This window comes from Podarcis erhardii, assembly GCF_964252035.2.
Source record: "Podarcis erhardii genome assembly, chromosome: 5".
NCBI classification, from domain to species: domain Eukaryota; kingdom Metazoa; phylum Chordata; class Lepidosauria; order Squamata; family Lacertidae; genus Podarcis; species Podarcis erhardii.
The window spans coordinates 22966830-22987799 of NC_138509.1; the positions used below are offsets into that span (position 1 = coordinate 22966830).

Sequence of the window (20970 nt, forward strand, 5' to 3'; positions counted from 1 at the left end):
GCCCGTATATCCAGAGGTTCTTGTTTTATTTTGGAATTTGTTCAGTGAAGATCTGTTGCTACTGACCTTTCTTACCGATCAACTTTTGCTCTGCCACCACTAAGAGGGCTGGTCATCTCACTGAAATCAGTCTCACTAAATTAATTTTCATATTTCTATCCTATGCTTCCTTCAAAGAGCTCAGGGCTGCATACAAGGGGGTTACCCCATCTAATTTTCACTGGCAACTCTAGGAGGTAGCTTAGAGTAAAATGAATAAGTGAACCAAGCTCCTTTATCGACCAATCCTATACTCAGAATTCAGTCCTACTGAGTTCAATGAGACTTCCTCCTGAATAAACTAGGAAAGCCTAAGTGCCATTCATGGGAAATTGGGAATTGAACTCACCCCTCCCTATTTCTTCTCCATTCCTTCCCCCCGTACCACCCTGGCTCTCTTTTACCCTTGTGCAAATTAATTGAAACAAACAGTGTAGTTTATTGTACAAAACTCACATATACGTACATTAGTAACGGATATGACCTCCGCTATTTTTAAGCAACATTTGAACACAGTTAGGCATGGAGTCTACTAGTTTTGAACAGTCACTGTTGATTTTCGGATCCCTGTACCACACGTGAATCAGTGCCTGAATGAGCTTCTCCATAATTGTACAGTCTACAGCACAGAGGCGACTTTTGCATATAGCCCACAAATTCTCAATGGGATTTACATCTGTGGAATTCCCTGGCCAATCAAGTACCTGTACTTGCTGCTCTGTCATGAATTCCTTCACCACTTTCGATGTGTGACAGGGGGCTAGGTCCTGCTGCAATATCCCAGTACCGCCAGGATACTTCTTTTCCAGCTCGAATAACTCTCTTTCGTAGAACCTCAATATATTGTGGTGCGCGCATCATTCCTTCTATTGGCTGAAGGCTTCCGATAATGATCAACTGACTTTTTGTGTTTGTTTTGAGTAAGATAGAAAACATGCTTTGTTTCAATTAATTTGCACAAGGGTGTATGTAACACAATGCAGGTCTACTCAAAAGTAAGTTCCAGGACTTACTTCCAACTGTGGCATGTTTGCAGACCTTTTATTAGATTTCCTTCTGAGCAAAGCAGTTTCAGTACTGGGGAATTCTACACGGCAATGAATGGCCTTTAAGCACTTATGATTCACTCATTTTCATTTCATAGTGTGGGTGGGGTGAACTTTCGATATGCTCCCATTATTGCTAAGCAATTACAGTAGTTTAAAAACTAACCAGCAGAGGGCTGCTGAATCCAGAAGTATGAGCAGCCCCATTGCCCTGACCCACTTTACATCAAACATATTTGTGGCATGCTTGCAGATTGAATGATCTTGGTCAGACTGCACTGGCTACCAATTAGTTTCCGGGTCCAATTCAAAGTGCTAGTTTTAAGCTATAAAGCCTTAAATGGCTCGGGACTGCAATACCTCAAGGACTGCCTCTTTACATATGAACCTACCCAGACCCTGATCATCTTCTGAGGCCCTTCTTTGTGTGCCTTCTCCACGAGAGGTCCAGAGGGCGGCAACACGAGAATGGGCCTTCTCTGCAGTGGCTCCCCATCTATGGAATGCTCTCCCCAGGGAGGTTTGCCTGGTGCCTTCATTATACACCTTTAGTCATCAGGCAAAAACGTTCCTTTTTCACCAGGCCTTTGGATGATTTGATTGACATCCTTTTAAAATGTGGCTCTTTTGGGGGGGGGGGGTTATTGGGCTGTTGTTGTTTTTATTTTGATTACGTATTTTGTGGTTTGGTATTTTGATTTTGTTTTGTGAACTGCCCTGAGACCTCCGGGTATAGGGTGATATAATAATAATAATAATAATAATAATAATAATAATAATAATAATAATATAAAAAGCACCCTACAAACCTATCATGCCCTTCAACTTTTCTCCAATGAAAATACGGATGTCCTAAATAATAATAATAATAATAATAATAATAATAATAATAATAACAATAATAATAATAATAATAATAATATGCATGTGTTCAACTAAAAAGAATGTGGCTTTGCTCTGTATGGGTACTTGGTGCCTCCCTCACAAAAAAATTATATCTTTATATTATGTATACTTGTAAATAAACAGCTATCATGAAAAACACCCTACAAGCCTATCATACCTTCCAACATTTCTCTGATGAAAATTGGGATCTCCTATTTAACAAGAACCACAACAACAGTACTATTTATACCCCACTCATATGACCGGGTTGCCCCAGCCACTCTGGGTGACTTCCAACATATATAAAAACATATGAAAACATTAAACGTTAAAAAACCCTCCCTATACAAGGCTGCCTTCAGATAGTGCGGGGGTCAGATAACTCCATACCTTCCAACATTTCTCCAGTGAAATAGGGACATCCTAAGGAAAAGCAGAACATTATGGGATCAGATCAGAAACCGGGATGACTTCTGTAAATCTGGGGCTGTCCCAGGAAAATAGGGACACTTGGAGGGTCTGTCCTAGGCATGGGAGTAACAACTTTTGGAGTTAGTGGAGCTGCACTTTCCCTCTTGTTTTTCTCTTCTGTGGGAAATAAGGTCCTGCATGAAATGTCTCTAGAACTTTCTACTGTTTGGGAAAGTGGAGGAGCCAAGCATGAAACACAGACATACTGTGGTACCTCCGTTCTCGAACATCTCCGGTGACGAACGTTTCAGAACCCAAACACCGAAAACCTGGAAGTAAATGCTTCTATTTTCAAACACGCCTCAGAAGTCGAATGGCTTCCACTGTGTGTTTTTCAGTTTTCTCCATTGAACTTGCAGACAGCCCTTTGTGCCTCGGTTGTCGAATGTTTCGGAACTCGAATGGTCTTCCGGAACGGATTACGTTTGAGAACTGTTCTCATTGTATTTGCCATTGTATTTGTTCTGGCTGCAACTGTTTTTTTTTTTTTTTCAGTTGAACCACAGGTTTCAACTGATACAAGGTTTATGTATTTTCTTGCTGGTTTTCATGTGTGAGCACATTTGCGAAAAGCCTTTAGCCACTTAATCTGGCCTGAAAATCGACTGCAGAAACCAGAATTCAGTGCAGCAGTCGGAATAAAGCTAAACATCTCTGTTAATGAGTCATACCATTGAACCTTGTTTCCCGTCACTGCCTTCAGTTGCGGGGGAAGGCTTAGTTCACAATTTCCCTTTGACTCACCTTCTGCCTGGCAAGGGATAAGAACATGGATTTGCCGCGTGATAATCCTCTCATAAGCACAATGCCATCTGTCCTCCTTACCGAAGTGTAAGTGGAGAAATCAGGTCACCCTGTGGCAGCACAAACAGGCAGATCTCACGACTGCACGGCCATTTTGATTTCCGTGGTGTGGCAGGCCAACTCGGAGCCGTGTCTCTGTGTGTGCGTTCCACCCCATCTTACTCAGATGACCAATGAATGGAACACACACACACTAATTTTTATTAGATTTTCTGTTTGACAATTTTAAATACTCATTTAAACAGCCTTACAATATCAATGACTTCCCTTCTTCTCTTTCCTTGGTTCGTTTTACATACCATAAATCCCTGCATATTTTACATAAACTAAACCATCCAGTATTCCATTATTACATCCAACAAAACTTATTTACACTGTTAAATTTATCTTAATGCTGCCAGCGTTTTCAAGCATACATTCATACCTTGAAAGTAAACGGAATCCGTTCCAGAAGTCTGACTTACAAAACGTTCGAAAACCAAAGCACGGCTTCTGATTGGCTGCAGGAAGCTCCTGAATTCAATTGGAAGCCATGGAAGCCTTGTCGAATGTTCCAGAAATAGTTTGCAAACCGGAACATTCATTTCTGGATTTGTGGCATTTGAGAATTAAGCTGTTCAAAAACCAAGGTACGACTGTACACAGTTTCCACCCATTTATACAGTAAACATTTTCCAATCTTCTTTAAACGTATGTTTTTCTTGTTCTCTTATTCTATATGTTAAGTCTGCAAGATGGGCATATTCCATCAGCTTAAGGGGCCATTCTTCTTTAGCTGAGACCTCGCTCGTTTTCCATTTTGGGGCTATCAAAACATGGGCCGCAGTAGTAGCATACATAAATAACCTTTTTTGACACCTGGGAATTTCCATCTGAATTATTCCCAACAAAAAGGACTCTGGTTTTTTGGGAAGGTACTTTTAAACAATTTTTTCATTTCATTTTGGATCATTTCCCAATACTCTTTTACGTTTTTACAAGTCCATCACATATGAAAAAACATTCCCTCAACCTCCTTGCATCTCCAGCACTTCGGTCCAAAAAGTCATTTTTCCTGTCTGTTTTAAACATTTCATGTAACTGATGATATTGTAACCAGCCTATAACATGGCCCAATGAATGGAACTTAAACCACCCTGTGATCCCAGGACAAAGGTGATATATAAATTTAATAAATGATAGTAGGAACTTAAGAGTTGGCTGATTTCTCAACAGCCCCCACCGAATGCCTGTCACATTTCTGCAGGACAAATTGCGAGCTGGGACGCAACTCAGAGGAAGGGAAGACCGCCCTTCACCGTGGCACATAGAGAGTGACGCGAGGGTCACCGTTGACTGTTCGACCATCCTTCCAAGTGTGCTGGAAGGATGTCTGCCATTCTTTCCTATGAAGAAACAGAAAACACTGCGCTTGGGAACAATGTTGTAGAAGGGGCTAGACTTTGCCCCCTTGTTGTTCCTATTAGTAGTCCAGCTTTCATCAACAAGGGCCTTAGAAGGAAGAGCTTTGCACTGGGTAATATTTATAGGTCTTATTATCATGACACACGTCTTGCCGGTAAATAATAGTAACTGCTAATTCTGGTTTTTCGAATAAGGGAAGAGTGATTTGCAGCTAAGTCACCCTGCCTTTCCTATGCTCTTCTCAGATAGCTCAGAGATGGAAACAAGATATAGTCCCTACCAGAGAAGAATGGCAAGTAAAGCTGTTGGACTATGCCGAAATGTCAACACTGACCAGAAAACTCAGGAACCAAAAAGACAAAAACTTTAATGAGGAATGGAAAAAAAACACAATTTACCTTAAAAACCACTGTAAGCAGTTGAAAACATTAGCAGGACTACAATAGCACCTGTAATGTAAAGAGAACTACGGATACAATGGAGTTATAAAAAAAACCCTGATTATTTAAAAAAAGATGCAGTAGAAAAGGTTTAATAACAGAACCTGTGGAGGGGAGTGTGGGAAGATTCAGGAGAATTCGGAAGAATCTTGTAACTTTGGATGTTTTGTGGTACGATTGTAAACTTAAATATGTAAAACCAAAAATAAATAATTTATTAAATAAAAAACCCATGCTCTTCTCAGAGATAAAGGTAAAGGTAAAAGTACCCCTGACCATTAGGTCCAGTCGCGGATGACTCTGGGGTTACGACACTCATCTCGCTCTATAGGCCGAGGGAGCCTGCGTTTGTCTGCAGACAGCTTACGGGTCATGTGGCCAGCATGACTAAGCTGCTTCTGGCGAACCAGAGCAGCACACGGAAACGCCGTTTACCTTCCCACCGGAGCGGTACCTATTTATCTACTTGAACTTTGATGTGCTTTCGAACTGCTAGGTTGGCAGGAACTGGGACCAAACAACGGGAGATCACCCCGTCGCGGGGATTTGAACCGCCAACCTTCTGATCAGCAAGCCCTAGGCTTTTGGTTTACACTCAGAAGAGTCAAGTAGTAACATTGCTGCTATTAAGTTGTGGAAAAGTCCAGGGTGAATCCTTGATCCTGGCATGCTACATTTCAATTGATATGTAGCCAAAGCATTTTCAGCTCTTTCATGATGCTATAGGCAGATTACACTTGCTGCTTATGTTTGCGAATGAGTGCCTTGGAGCACGCACAGAGTGCCTGTCCCTAATTGCTGAGAGTCTGCAAGTTCTTCTATTTGTGTATTTATTTATCTCATCTATCCCGCCTCACAAGGCAGCGTTTGAGATTAGTTTAAAATTAACATTCTGTTGTGAAAGTAAAAAAGGTTAGAATACATTAAAATGAATATTAAACAGTGGTCATAAAGCCCTTAATTGATCTACAAAATGGGTAAAAAGCCGAATAGGCAAAAAGGCATTGTAAAAACTGCAATATTCAATTCCATCTCCTGGTCAACTGCATGCACAGATGGATTGGCTAACAGTACAATTAATGGCACAATTGCACACCCTTGCCTGCACTATTTGTTTTTAAGAGAAACTTTTACTTTCCAGACCGCAGTACATTTGTCCAGCTTCTGTCATGGCTGATGAAATTCATAAAACAGCAGCTGTAAATGTATTTTATGAGCAACAGGTAAATAGCACCAGAGGGGCAGAACCAGACTTCCAGACTTCACAGACTTCCATCCTCCCCTCCATGGAGTCCTCTTGTCAACATTTTTCACTGCGTATCATGTTTTCTTCTGATTTTTTCATAGTATTCTATTTCAATCCATAGTTCTCTTCACATTGCAAGTGTTATTTCAATCCTGCTAATGTTTTTAACTGTTTACAGTGTTCTTTTAAATATATTACAAACTTTCCCCAGTCTTTATTAAAGTTTTTGACATTGTGATTTCTGGTTTTTCCAGTCATTTTGGCCATCTCTGCATAGCCCAACAGTTTTGTTGTCCTCTCTTCTTTTGTAGGTATTTTATCTTCCTTCCATCTTTGGTCTAGAAGCATCAGGGCTGCTGTCATCACGTACATAAACAATCTTTTGTACTCCCTTGGTATCTCTGCACCTACAATTCCTAATAAAAAGGCTTATGGGTTTTTTTTAACAAATGTTATTTTAAAGATCTTTTTCAACTCATTATATATCATTTCCCAACATGCTTCTATTGCCCTCTTTTTCCTTGCATTTCCAACACATATTTGAAGTATTCTTATACATCTTTGCTAATTTACTGGGAGTCAAATACCATCTATACATCATTTCCATATAGTTTTCTTTCAATGTACTGCATGCCGTAAATTTCAAATCCTCTCTCCAGAGTTTCTCCCATGAAGAGAGTTGAATATTATAGCCAAAATCCCTTTCCCCAGTGTATCATTACCGCTTTAACCTCTACATCTTTAGTGTACCATTCTAACATCTTATGCATTTTAGACAATATTTTTACCTTATTTACCAAGCTCTGGATTGTATATTCCAGAGTATTTCTGAGCCCATGCTCTGTGGCTTATATTACAACTGCAGCCATGCCAATTTCTCGAACCCAAAGCCACTGCGTGACTTTTGGGTCTACCAAAGGACACAATTTGCCTGTCTGCCAAACAGCTACTTGTACAGGAACTGTTTCCAATGTATTGATCCATTTCCTTTTTCTCTCTCATTGGGCAGCTGCTTATGTAATGCCTTTTTACGGCTGACAGGGTGAGTAAATTAGGCTTGTGCTGATCTTGTTGCATTCAGTCAGCCATAGACCTAATAAAGTGGACATCCATCATCTGCTGGCAGAGCCCAGAGGCGCCATCGTTTTGTTCCAGCTAGAGCATGGAGACCCAAGTCATGCACTCGTAAGCCTCCGATGCCCTAGCCCAAGAGCCGAGAGGATTGCTGTGCATTGCACATGGTAACCGTTTCCTTACCCTTTACAGAATGACAGATGGGGATCCAGCGGGAAACTAAAAAGCAGAAATAAAACAAAAGCTTTCTAGAGAGAAACAGAGAGACAGAGACCTTATTCTCCTTTTTGCTCCCAGCTAGCTGAATGATGCTTTATTATTTACAATTTATGTAGTAATGTTGGATGAACATGTTGCTTTACAGATGAGCAAAATGGCTAGTGCCTTCCTGAGGACCTTAGAAATCTAACAGCCAAGGTATAAAGGTAAAAAAGCAAAGGACCCCTGGAAGGTTAAGTCCAGTCAAAGGTGGTTATGGGATTGCGGTGCTCATCTTACTTTCAGGCCAAGGGAGCCAGCGTTTGTCCACAGACAGTTTTCCAGGTCATGTGGCTAGCAGGACTAAACTGCTTCTGGCACAACGGAACACCGTGATGGAAATCAGAGCACGCGGAAACGCCATTTACCTTCCTGCCACAGTGGTACCTATTTATGTACTTGCACTGGCATGCTTTCAAACTGCTGGGTTGGCAGATGTTTTGAGACTGCAATTCCCATCATTCCTGACCACTGGTCCTGTTAGTTAGGGATGATAGGAGTTGTAGTTCCAAAACATCTGGAGGGCCGAGTTTGGGGGTGCCTGGTGTTATACATGGATAGTGCATAGGATGGATGTTTGATTGGTTGCTGCCGTGGCTGTCAATGGCTTATTGGTTCCTGCGTCAATGGTTGGTGTTGATTGGCTGATGCTGTGGTAATTGGGCGGACGTTTGGCAGCTTCTGCCGGTGATGGGACAGACACGAGACTGATTTTTTGACACGTGCAGGTGAGCAATTTTTGGCAATCCCCCCTTAAAAAAGCTAACTAACCCCAGGTAATTCTCCCCAAAAAAGTTCAACAACTCTGAGCCCACTTTCTTAAATTTGAGTCCCCCCAAATAGGGGGTGTCTTATACATGGGGGCGTCTAATACATGGAAAAGTACAGCAAGCTCACCAGTAATATGTTATTTTTGCATCAATGACATGTCTCAGAATACATCCTCAAAAAACCCCAAAACGCAGTCTGGAAGGACTCTTAGCTCAGTCGATAGAGCATGAAACTCTTAATTTCAGGGTTATGGGTTTGAGCCCCACATAGGGGAAACAAATCCAGTATTGCAAAGGGTTAGACTAGATGACGCTCATGGTCCCTCCCAACTCTACAATCCTATGATTGTCTGGCTCCAACCCTGCATCATATCTAGTTCCACCTTGAGAAAAATCCTTGCTCCTCATTTCTAGAAAGTAGGGAAATGTATACTTGGGCTAAAGCCACGGTTGTTTACAAGTGATTTTGCCCCTAGTGAAAGTAGTTTAAAATCCAGTCATAACGACAGACTATTTTGCATCTGTGAGGGGAGAAAGTGCCTCTGCATTTCTAGGTTATGATCGGATAAAGAATGTCACAAAGTCGCAGCATAATGGATTTTGTTTCCACGGCAATCCACAATATTGATTATGAATACTTTCTGTTTATCAGGCTCAGATTGGGCCAGATTGAGTTCTGTGGAAAATATTTATTTGGCAATTACTGCCACTAGGATCATAAAAATGTATGCTTTATTGGAGGGTTGTTGTTGTTTTGTGTTTTTGGAGGGGATCATGGTTTTATTTGGAACTAATTGGAATAAGATGGTTTTTTATCATAGTGGCATAACTGAGTAAAACCAGCCAGCTTTAGCACACGTATTTACTCTCCCTTTTTTTTAAAAAAACCTCATTTTGCCAAACAAGAAGAAATAAATTCTAAACCTGTGAAAGTGACAGAGTTGGGGGTGGGGCTTGGAATTCCTTTGACAAACTCCAACTTCTGCAGGCTTCCTCTCTACCTGTTTCTGCAATGTGAATATGTTTTTCAAAGAAAGCATGCTTTTAGAGCATCCCTAAATTGGCACACTTCATAATGGATGTGAAATACGGATGGACAAAGTAGACCCACTTTGGAATTTTCAGTTTGTGCGTTCGCATACTGCAAGAAAAGAGATGGGGATCCATAATTCTTGTAACCCTGAGATATGGAACCCCATTCTAGCAAAGAGGATCTGGACACATATGAAAGCAGGCTTCAATTTTGTGGTATCATTCATAGAATCATAGAACTGTGGAGTTGGGAGGGATCCCCAGGTTCATCTAGCCCAGCGGTTCTCAACCTGTGGATCCCTAGATGTTGTTGGATTACAACTCCCATCTTCCTTGACCACTGGTCATGCTGGTTAGGAATGATGGGAGTTGTAGTCCAACAACATCTGGGGACCCACGGGTTGAGAAACACTGATCTAGCCCAACCCATGCACATGGATGTTGCGTGCAGCATTCCTCAGTCAAATCAAGGAACCAGAGCTTTAAATTGCTGGAGAAATGGATTCAAGAGCTGCTGAAAGGTGAAACTACTAGAGCAGGAAACTACTAGAGCAGGGATGTCCAACAGGTAGATCATGATCTATTGGTAGATTGTGGGGTGTCCGTGGCAGATCGCGGTAGATCATCGGACCCACCACAAAAAAGCTCAACAACTTTGACTTTCTAAAAAACGCTGAACAACTTCTTTTAGCTGTCCCAAAAAGCTCAACAACTTTTTGTAGATCACTGCCAGTTGTTTTTTTATAGTCGGAGTAGATCTCAGTTTCTTGGAAGTTGGACATTTCTGTAGGCAGCAGAGTCAATTTGCTTCGTGCCAACTTTTCACCTACCTTCCAATTCCTGTTTCAAAAGTCTGTATTTTGGGACTGTCCTGAAGTAACTACGAGTAAATATAGTACACACCCACACCCATACACCCCACACACCCCAAATGAGAAAGGGGGGAAATCAGTGCGTCTTAAAGAAATTTCAAATATATTATTAAACTGTAGTACGCAGTGGATAATTTTTAGCACACGGGCAATGAATGAGGATTGGCTTTTATTTTGGGGCTTGCTGAGTTTGCGGCTTGTGTTTTTAGCTTTGTATCACTTTCTGTCCATAATCCTCAGTCCTATTTAGATCCGTAGAAGCGTTAACAAGGAAGGTGTTGCAGAACAGAGCTCACCTCCAGGTATGGAGGTGATATTTTGTTATGCTTCCTATGTGCTATAACACCTCTTGCTGCGGGTGTGACATCGAGAGAGCGACTTGGAACAATCCGCGGGCAAACAGCTTTGTGTGGTTTGGTTGCTAGCGAGATGCGTCACTGCAAAGTGGACCAAATCCGTATGTCCTCTCCTGCATTGATATGAAACGCAAAAGCAATTCACTTTTTTTGTTGAAGGTGTAAGCAATATTATTGCACCAAGGGGCCTCAGGACTTTGGGCAGACAGATTTATTCTTCATAACGGCACAATGCTTTCTCCATTCAGCCTAACTCCTAGCAATTGTGCTATTTGGTGCAAACTCTAATGATTTACTCCCATTTTTTAAAAAAAAAATCAAGTCAATTTCTCATTGCTCTCCCCCCCCCCTTAAATCCAAATTTGGAGATCCCTGTTTAAGGCTGCAATCCTTTTGAACTCAGTCTGACACTTTCAGTCGCAGAATGGGGCCTATTAAATCATTTATGAAGCACTTTTTTCAAGCTAGAGGTACAAATTTGGGTGACAAGTGCTTTAGTTTAGCCCTTGATTTAATGAATTCCATTATGTTAATAAGTGCTTCATGGAACCCTAGAACTGCAGAGTTGCCAGGGACCACAAGGATCATCTAATCCAACCCCCTGCAATGCAGGAATCTTCAAAATGATATTTTAAAAAACACCACAGTTTTCTTTCTATCAAACATAAAGTGAAATGAGAAACAAAAGCCCTGTTGTTTTTAAATGTTATCTATATTGGTTATCCAATTGGTGGACTTATCAATCAAGTCTTAGAAACCGAATACAAATTCAGTCTTGAAAATGTAGTAAAACAATTATCTAGATTAACGAGCGCTTCTCTTCATTACATTTACATCCATCTTTCAGGCAAAGATTTCCTGGTTATAAGAATGCTATATGTTGCTGCTCACTCAGTAAGTCAAAGTTGATTTACTTTTGAGAATTTGTTCCATCAGCCTTTCGAGGGAGGTAAAAATTGTCCTTCCTTCCATTTCTGGAAAAAAAGAAAAGCAAGGTTAGAAAAAAGAGGGAGAGGGATATTTCAAACCCCGGTTTTACCTTGTCCTTTCCAGATCTGGAGAATGTTTTATTGGGCGGTGTGAGTGCAGCGCACGACAATAACAGCCCCAGCAGAGAGTGATGCTGGTTCCTCCAAACTCTCTCGCAGAGAAATGAGTCCCAGAGCTCCTTGCAAAGTAATTGGTCTAATTAGGTGGAAGGAAGGAGCGCCTTTAAATTCCTCGGAAATTAAGACGCGTCATCCACTTAACATCTTAACATCTGCTCCTGCCTCTCCCTGCTGCACGGGGCTGAAGGACAGCTTACTGCCAGGTCTTTGGGGCCATATTTCCACCCAACTGCCCCCAAACTCGGAAGATACTGACCCTTGCTTTGGGGGGATGAAGCATCTATGGCAGCTGCCCCCATCTTTGTTCCTCAATTTGATGCATGTTTGCCTGGGTAAGTACAACAAACCTCTTGGCTCCTTCAGAAACGATAGGACAGCAATGTATGCCTAAGCTTTGTTAGCAATCCTTCGTAATGTGGCCTTGCAACTGTTTCTTGATAACTGTGTAAATAAATACTGCTTGCTGGCTGTCCTCCCTCCCCCACTAATTGTATTACCTGTAGCTCCAAGTGGGCTGTTATTGATTCTTGATCTGTGATTAGAATGATAACTAATTTCATTTCATTTTTACTTTTTTTTCTTTGAACTTTGCTGTTCTCTTGCAGCAAGTAAGTAATTATTTCATTATGGCTTCTTGATAGGCATCCCTGAAAATCAAAATGTTTTAGAATCTCCAATAGATTGCTTAGGGATTGCCTGGAGGTCAAAGATGCTCGTTTTGCAGTTAGTGAGCATTTCATGAAGGCTCATTCAACAAGCAGAAAACTTCAGACTGTCTGGTGGGATCCTGATTAATTCGTTTTCTGTGTGTTATATATAGGGGTACATCTGTAATATGTTAACTGATTCATAGCCGTTTGTGTTATTAACAAGATAGTACAGGATCCCTTAAATACGGCCATAAACTTTCTAAAATGTAGATGTGATCTATTAGCATAATTGGATATATTGTGAACTCAGATTATTCCCTTGAGGGTTGATCTTTGCTTTGTACTCAGAGGCAGGCGGGGTAGGAAATTCATCTGTTTGTGATCTAAAGAATGCTTTTGTTTTGGATTCTGTTTTCTTTTCGACCTGCAGCTCAGGCGAATTACGCTCCCTATTTCTTCGACAATGGAGCTAGCAGCACTAACGGGAACATGGCACTTCTCAGCCTTTCGGAAGACATAGCTGTCGGTCAGTCTTACGATATAGCCCACTCCTTTTTTAAAAAAAATATTAATTTGCTAGTTTCTTTTTCATTTGTTAAGAACTAAGAAAAGAGACTCAGTTGTATTTGTGCAGGTTGTGTCTACCTAAAAACTCTTCTTGTCTTTAAACTTGATGACTTATCTATAAATGAAATGAGTTAAATGGGTCATTTCTGTAAGTAGCATTCATGTACGTTCAGATGCATGTGTGTAGCCTATTTGGGCTGTAATTTTGTACAACAAATGGTGACACTCAGCCAATTCAATGGGGCCTGGGTGAGCACTGTGATGCAAGTGTTAGTAAGCCTGAATTTCCATTTCCATTGGCCCTGCACGCTTAAGCTTGTTTCTAGAACTTCCTTGCTGGAATGAGTTATCCATCTGGTATTTTTCACACAATTAATGCACAAGGGATTTGTTATAGGGCAGGAACATTACACTCACATGGATCAAATGCAAAACTCCACTTCCAGCAGATGCCTGACTTTCTTTAACCAGAAATTTGCCAGTTAGGGGACCAGAGTTTAATTTCTTTTAACCATTCTCTCATAAATCAGTCCAAACATGCCAGCCTTCCATATTTTGCCTATCCAAATTCCTTCACCAAAACCATGGCTGGTACCCATCACCAGCTTTCCCTTCCAAGGCTTGAACACTCCTTAGAAGTTGAATGCCACCATCTAAGCCTCTATCCACCTGCCCACCCTCCAAAATGTTCCTTTCTTGTGCACATCTCTGCACTTTCCAGACACCTAGGCAAATTCCTTTTTTTCCTACACCGTGCCACAATGCATTCCGGCAAAGGGTAAGAAGCTAGGAAGAGTCATCTGGTCTGTCAGGACAACACAAGGATTATCCATCCCTCCTCCCACCAACATGAGCGCAACGCTCACTCCCAGTAATAATGGTAGGTGGCCAATTCCGATTGGCTAGGTGCAAAAGCCTCTCGCTCACTACGCGATTCTCGATTGGCCAGGATCATGTGGCGAGAGAGAGAAAACAAAATGATGGAGGAGGGAGCAGAGAAGTGGATCACCCTGGCTGTGACATGCCACAAAAGAAATGAAAAAGCTACACTGGGGGTCTTGTAGACATTTTGCACCCCCAAATTCCCCTCCCACTTTATCCCATACTTTTTGTGGGCATTATTTGGACCTATTCCAAACTATGTCTAAAGTGGCTGGGGAAACCCAGCTAGATGAGCGCCGCAATCCCATAACCGCCTTTGACTGGACTTAACCGTCCAGGGGTCCTTTACCTTTTTTTCTTTCCCATTCCTACTGTACTTCCTATTTTCCCTTCTCACCTGTCCAGAGTTTTACCTTTTTCTTGGGCATTTCCTCCAGAGTTTTATTCAAGGCTTTTTTTTAGCCAGAACTCACCAGAATTCAGTTCCTCTCAGCTGGTTGCCATTGTCATTCTAAGAGAACCAGGGAGGTGATAATGGCGAGTTCCAGCACCACTTTTTCTAGAAAAATAGCACTGGTTTTACTGCTCCTCACTGTACACCTGATATATTAACTAGGTAGATAGATTAATGCCAAGATTCAGTTTCAGCTCACAAATCATAATGTACCTAGGAAAAGGCTTTTGTTTCCCCCTTCCCCAAGGGATGAAGACTGCTGTGTTTGCTTCTGTTTCCATTTGCTGGCGCCCACAAAGATAAGACTAATTTTAAATTCACTTTTCTTTTCAGCAAGAGGAGGCAGAAATGCCAAATTTAGATTTTTTTTAATTGGTGTTAATTCTGCACTGCGAAGTGTTCCCCGGGTGCTAATGATATGGAGAGCTTGTGTTGAGAAAGGTGTAAAAATTATCAGCCAGACACCAAGCCTGATCTGAAGGAGAAGCCGTAAAACCTTCCCATTTTAACATCCTATTAACATCCTGGCATTCGCACAACTAGTGAAACATTAGCTGATATCAGCTTGGGGGAGGGAGGCATGGAAGAGCAGGGCTTTTGGTGCTTGTTTGCTTGCAAAACAACAAAACAAAACAAAACAAAAACACGAGAACTCCTTTAACACGCCAAAGGTAAAGTATCGAAATTTTGCACCCCTGACAATTTTGCACTCAGGCTAACCGCCCCAAGCTACGACACTGCCTCTCACTGCTTATGAAATACTGTGTTTTGCTGCATTTCCCTCCAAACTAGTTTCAATCTCAAGTGAGAAAAAAAATGACCTAGGTTTCTTCTTAAAGTCAGCAATGTACTTCAATTTTTTTCACACACAAAAATGTTACTCCAGTACGGAGTACGGAAGTCGAATGCTTCGGCTTTTGAACACCAACAACCCGGAAGTGAATGCTTCCATTTTGGAACGCGCCTCAGAAATTGAATGGCTTCCAAGGAACATTCCTCCATTTTTACAATGGATTTTACCAACCAGCAATTGTGCCTCGGTTGTCAAAAGTTTTGGAAGTCGAACGGTCTTCCGGATCAGATTACGTTCGACAACCGAGGTTCCACTGTATAACAACATTGCAGTAGCTCTTCACAATACCCTCCAAAAGCAAATTTTTCTACAAGGTGTCCTAATCTCTCTCTTTCAGGTACACACGTGTACACATTAAATGGGACAGATCCTGAAGGGGATCCAGTAACCTATGGCATGACCTTTGAATCTGGGTCAAGAAAGTACTTTGCTATTGATGAAAACTATGGAAATGTTACACTGATTGAAGAGCTGGACCGTGAGGTACAGTGCAACAAAGCAGAATCTATTTGTGGTGTCAGGATCAATTTAAGATGGTTGTTTGTGTCAGCTGTTTGTAGCTTAGTTCCCACTGAGCTGATAACCCCCTACCTGGGCTGTTCACTTAAAATCTCGGGGGGGGGGGCACTCACATAATCAAATTCATCTTTATACAAAAAACAAATCACACAAAGGAAACTAGGTAGAAGTTTAAGTTTAAGCCCATCTCCCTGACATGCTCTTTACTCTGTGCAAAGATTTTGTTTTCTTTTAGGGAGGAATATTCAACCATATGATTATCTACCTGTGGTCCAAAATGGTTCAGTCCAGATACAGATTTATTGCCTCCAGTGAAAATTTAGGGCCATATCTATCAGTTGTAGGACAACTGGTTATACCATCCATTAATTTGGGGGACAAAATAGTATAACCAATGTGAAGCAAATGACAGAAATAAGGATACATTTTTTTAGCCTCATTTTCAGCTTTTAAAACATGGAATTTGAAAATTTGGGTGATTGATCACATTTCAGACAAATAGACTGAAAAATAGTTTCTATCCAAGAGCTGTGGCCTTCTTAAATGCAGTAACTCGATAGTGTGACCTGGGAGTTTGATGGGTGTGGGTGTGGGTGTGGCTGGAATGTGGTTTGTTTGGTTGTTGTTGTTGTTTTGCTTTTGTTGTTTTTAAGGGATGGCATCCAATTTCGTTGCACTTGTGCAATGTTGCACTTGTGTAATGACAATAAAGAATCTATCTATCTATCTATCTATCTATCTATCTATCTATCTATCTATTATTGCACACTTCCTAATATTTGTAAAGAATAGTTGTGGTATAATGTTTCACATAAATAAACAAGCTAAAAGTAAAATGTTAGTAACCATAATTATGTCCACCAAAGGGATGTTTCCAAGAAGTCCACAGATTGAAAGCAAACTCCGTATATTTGAAAGGTTACTCTACAAAACAGTTATAGTCAATGTGGATATTTACTCAGAATTAATTCCTGAATTCAGTTGGGCTTACTCCACAATAAGTGCACACATGAACTTGCCCGCACTTACTTGGGAGTAAGCCCCATTGAACTCAATAGATCATACATTTAAGCAGACATCCCTAGGTTTCTGCTGTTAATGGTCTCCTAACTCTGTTCTTCAAACAGAGTTATGTGTTACTTATTTAGCCAGGTAAAACAATACTACGTAGAAAGCAAGCAAATATTTGATAAATGTTGTATTTTTACACTTCTAAAAGTATGAGCCTTAGATCCCATCAACCCTGTGGACAACAATTCTTTTATTTTCTATTTTAAGAGAGAAGATGAGGTTGAAGTTGTCGTCAGCATCTCAGATGGCTTAAGTACAGTAAGTATTTCAAGAGAAAAGGGGTTTTCCTCATCGTTGCCTATTCACGCTCTATTCTGTATCAGATAATGGAAAAGGAAACAGTTGCCATTCTCCTAACTGCCAAATCAACTGCTTGGATATTTCCAAGGGATAGATTGTGGGATGTGAGGAATCACCCCTAGGTTTTTTGGTTTATCTTATATATATTATATCAGGGGCTTTAAGTGTTTACAATGGTTTTTAAGATAAATTATAACCCACCCACCATTAGTAGGACTGGAATAACACTTGTAGTTTAATGGTGAATTTTGGACATAATGGAGATGTAAAAGATTTGGATTATCATAAAAGATGCAGGAGGAAATGATTAACAATACAACTCAGAAAGGGGAGGAGGGAAGTCCAGGAGATTCTTCGGAATCTTGTTTTTATGTTGTATATTGGATATGTGACTGTAAAACTTTGATCTGAAAACCTAAGAAATATTTTTTTAAAAAAATGCATTACCGTATTTTTCGCTCTATAAGACGCACCAGACCATAAGATGCACCTAGTTTCTGGAGGAGGAAAGCAAGAAAAAAAATATTCTGAATCTCAGAAGCCAGAACAGCAAGAGGGATCGCTGCGCAGTGAAAGCAGCAATCCCTCTTGCTGTTCTGGCTTCTGGGATAGCTGTGCAGCCTGCATTTGCTCCATAAGACGCACACATTTCCCCTTACTTTTTAGGAGGGGAAAAGTGAGTTTTATAGAGCAAAAGATACAGCATATCGGGGCAGTCCCCTGGCTCTTAGCCACCCTCCATATCTGTCTCAACCAGATCCTTGTAACTTAATCACTCACTCAGACATGGGCATGACCAAGACTCCAAGAGTGGGTTGGCACATGTGCATCTGACTCACGAGTAGACACAGATAAACACATTATTTCCATATTAAGGTTTTCTTAGTGGGAATAGCATCTTGTGAACAAAAAAAGGCACAATGTTCATCTGCACTGCATGGGGAAGTGAGTGAATGTTTAACTTCCTCACATTGGAGGGAAGCCCTCCCACATGTGGGGCTTTGAACCCTGGTCTGTAAATTGTTGGAAGAAAGAGGATAGAGATACACACACACACACACACACACACACACACACACACACACCCAAGGCTGGAAGCGTAAGTCCCTCAATGAAACGGATAGAATCAAAGAATAATAAAATTGTAGAGTTGCAAGGGACCTTGAGGATTGTCTAGTCCCATGGTTCCCAACGTGGGGCACACACCCCGCAGGGGGGCAATTTGATTTTTCAGGGAAGCAATTTGAGAATGAGTTATTAACAGTGACCTTTTTGCACTTCCTATAGTTCTAGGGGCCTCGTATACAGGAGCCAGTGTCGTGTAGTAGTTAAGAGCGATGGACTTGTAATCTGGGGAACCGGGTTTGCGTCTCCACTCCTTCACATGCAGCTGCTGGGTGACCTTGGACTAGTCACACTTCTCTGAAGTCTCTCAGCCCCACTCACCTCACAGAGTGTTTGTTGTGGGGGGGGTAGAGATTGTTAGCAGCTTTGAGACTCCTTTGGGTATTGATAAAGTGGGATATCAAATCCAAACTCCTCCTCCTCCTCCTCCTCCTCCTCCTCCTCCTCCTCCTCCTCCTCTTCTTCTTCTATATAAATATATATTGCAACACACACATTAAAAAATTTTCTTATTGATTTCTTCCTCAGTACAGTGGTACCTCGGGTTAAGTACTTAATTCGTTCCAGAGGTCTGTTCTTAACCTGAAACTGATCTTAACCTGAAGCACCACTTTAGCTAATGGGGCCTCCCGCTGCCTTCAGGCCGCCGGAGCACAATTTCTGTTCTCATCCTGAAGCAAAGTTCTTAACCCGAGGTACTATTTCTGGGTTAGCAGAGTCTGTAACCTGATGTGTTTGTAACCTGAAGCGTATGTAACCTGAGGTACCACTGTACTTCAACTGTCCTTTTGTTCTTTTATTTTTCTCTTTCATGGATGCCATGTTCTTTGGAAGCTTGTTTAGACCAAGTTAATGGTCTTTTAGGCTTCCTCCACGTGGACAGGAGTTCATCTTTTGAATTATAAGAATTATATGTCACGGTAGGGGGCAGGATCAGGATTTTAGAGATGCTTAGGTGGGGCATGGCCAAAAAAAGGTTGGGGACCACTGGCCTAGTCCAACCCCCTGCAATGCAGGAATATTCAACTGTCCCATATGGGGATCAAAGCTGCCACCCTTGAGGAACTCTTGTTCTGATCCTAGTAGTTCTTAAAATGGTTGTCATTAGGGCTAAGATGCAGCCAAGTATGCATATGATCACTCCTTGGTATAAATCCACTTTCCTGTCTAAAATTGCATCATGTTCAACTTTAGGTGGCTGAGAAAGTCAGGATCCTTGTAACAGATGCTAATGATGAGAGCCCAGAATTTACCAACACACCATACATAGCCCAAGTCCTGGAGGTTGGTGAAACTTAACTCTGTCTTTTTAGCAAATGTAAATAGAGAGGAAATTGTGTTTGGCTACCCCATGATGAGCATGGCTGTAAGTTGTGCACTGGCTGCTTTTGTGGTAAGATTCAAGCAGTGTTGACATATGCAATTCCACTTCAAATGAAGGTTTCTGATGAGCTTTGCAATTTGATGATAATGTCGTTATCCCTTGTCTGGAAAGAAAAGGTGTCATTATTTTATTTCATTTTTAAAGTAAGGTAAAAAAGTAATAACAACTACTACAAACTGCCTTGGGGACTGGGAGGCAGCATTTGGTGATTTCCTGGGCACTAGCCAATCAGTTACAGCTGCCCACAATCAACGTCCCCAGGAAACTGCCCAAATCATTTTATAAGAGCTCAAAAAAGTAAGTTTGTATTGATCATTTTGAGAGCGTATCTAAAACTATTCCCACTGCTCTATAGAGGTTTCATCTGTCAAATGTTATGTCAGTTTTTACCCTGCCTTTCCAGAAACTTTCCCTAAGCTTCAGATTGTACACTTCAGTGCTCAGTGAAGAGTAAAAACAGCTGACATGGACATATTCTTCATTGCTCTGTGTCTCTCCTTGTTGCTGCTGTGATTTTGGGATGGATGGGGAAGGAATGAACTTGATTCTCTTTCCCCTTCTTCCCAATGCAATATCTCATTGTTCTCTCTCTTTTTTTGCTTTCCTAACACATTACCTTCCCATCATAGGAGTATATTTATATTTTACTAATACCCCCTAATTTCTTATGCCCATCTCTGATTATGTTCTCTGTTTGGATTCACAGAACACACCTTCAGGCAGCAGCATCTTGAAAATTGAAGCCATAGACAGAGACACCGGTTCAGGGGGGAGCATAACCTACTTTCTGCAGGTAAATATTGACTTAGGTGTCTAGGCACCCCAGGAATAAGACAAAGAGTGGACTGGAAGCACTGGGAGCCATTTACCATATTTTTCGCTTCATAAGATGCACTTTTCCCTCTTAAAAAGTAAGGGGAAATGTGTGTGCGTCTTAAGGAGTGAAAGCAGGTGGGAGGCTCTGCTCAGCGCTCCCTTTAAAGAGCCGCGCGGAGGGAGAAGGGACTGACAGGCTGCCCTCTGTCCCTTCCCACACCTCCCAAAAAGCCAGCAAGAGCCGCTGCCAGGCTCTGCTCAGCGCTCCCTTGTAAGGGCTCCCTTTCGGCGTTCCTCCCGCTTTGCTGGGAAGCCAGCAGAACAAGAGGCACTGTGCAGCTATCACTCTTGCTCTTGCTCTTGCTCTGCTGGCTTCAGTGAGAGCCGTGCAGTTTGCTCTGCTGGCTTCTCAGTGAAGCGGGGAGGAGCGACGGAAGGGTTTAAAGCAAGAAAAGCAAGAGCTGCTTACATGCTCTGCACAGAATATTTTTTTTCTTGCTTTCCCCCTCTAAAAACTAGGTGCGTCTTATGGTCAGGTGCATC

General features: G+C 41.5%; 1 protein-coding gene across 2 annotated transcripts in view; it reads left to right on the plus strand.

The window, feature by feature from the left end:
* Positions 1-11840: 11840 nt before the first annotated feature.
* The window catches only part of CDHR1 (cadherin related family member 1), a 70184-nt gene continuing 61054 nt past the window's right edge, over positions 11841-20970 (plus strand). For both annotated transcript variants that reach the window (XM_081861158.1, XM_081861159.1), the window contains exons 1-6: positions 11841-12138; positions 12887-12982; positions 15550-15695; positions 17010-17060; positions 19422-19511; positions 20318-20404. In XM_081861158.1, the coding sequence (XP_081717284.1) occupies positions 11850-12138; positions 12887-12982; positions 15550-15695; positions 17010-17060; positions 19422-19511; positions 20318-20404 (759 nt within the window). In that variant the 5' untranslated portion in view covers positions 11841-11849. The remainder of the gene's footprint in view (positions 12139-12886; positions 12983-15549; positions 15696-17009; positions 17061-19421; positions 19512-20317; positions 20405-20970) is intronic.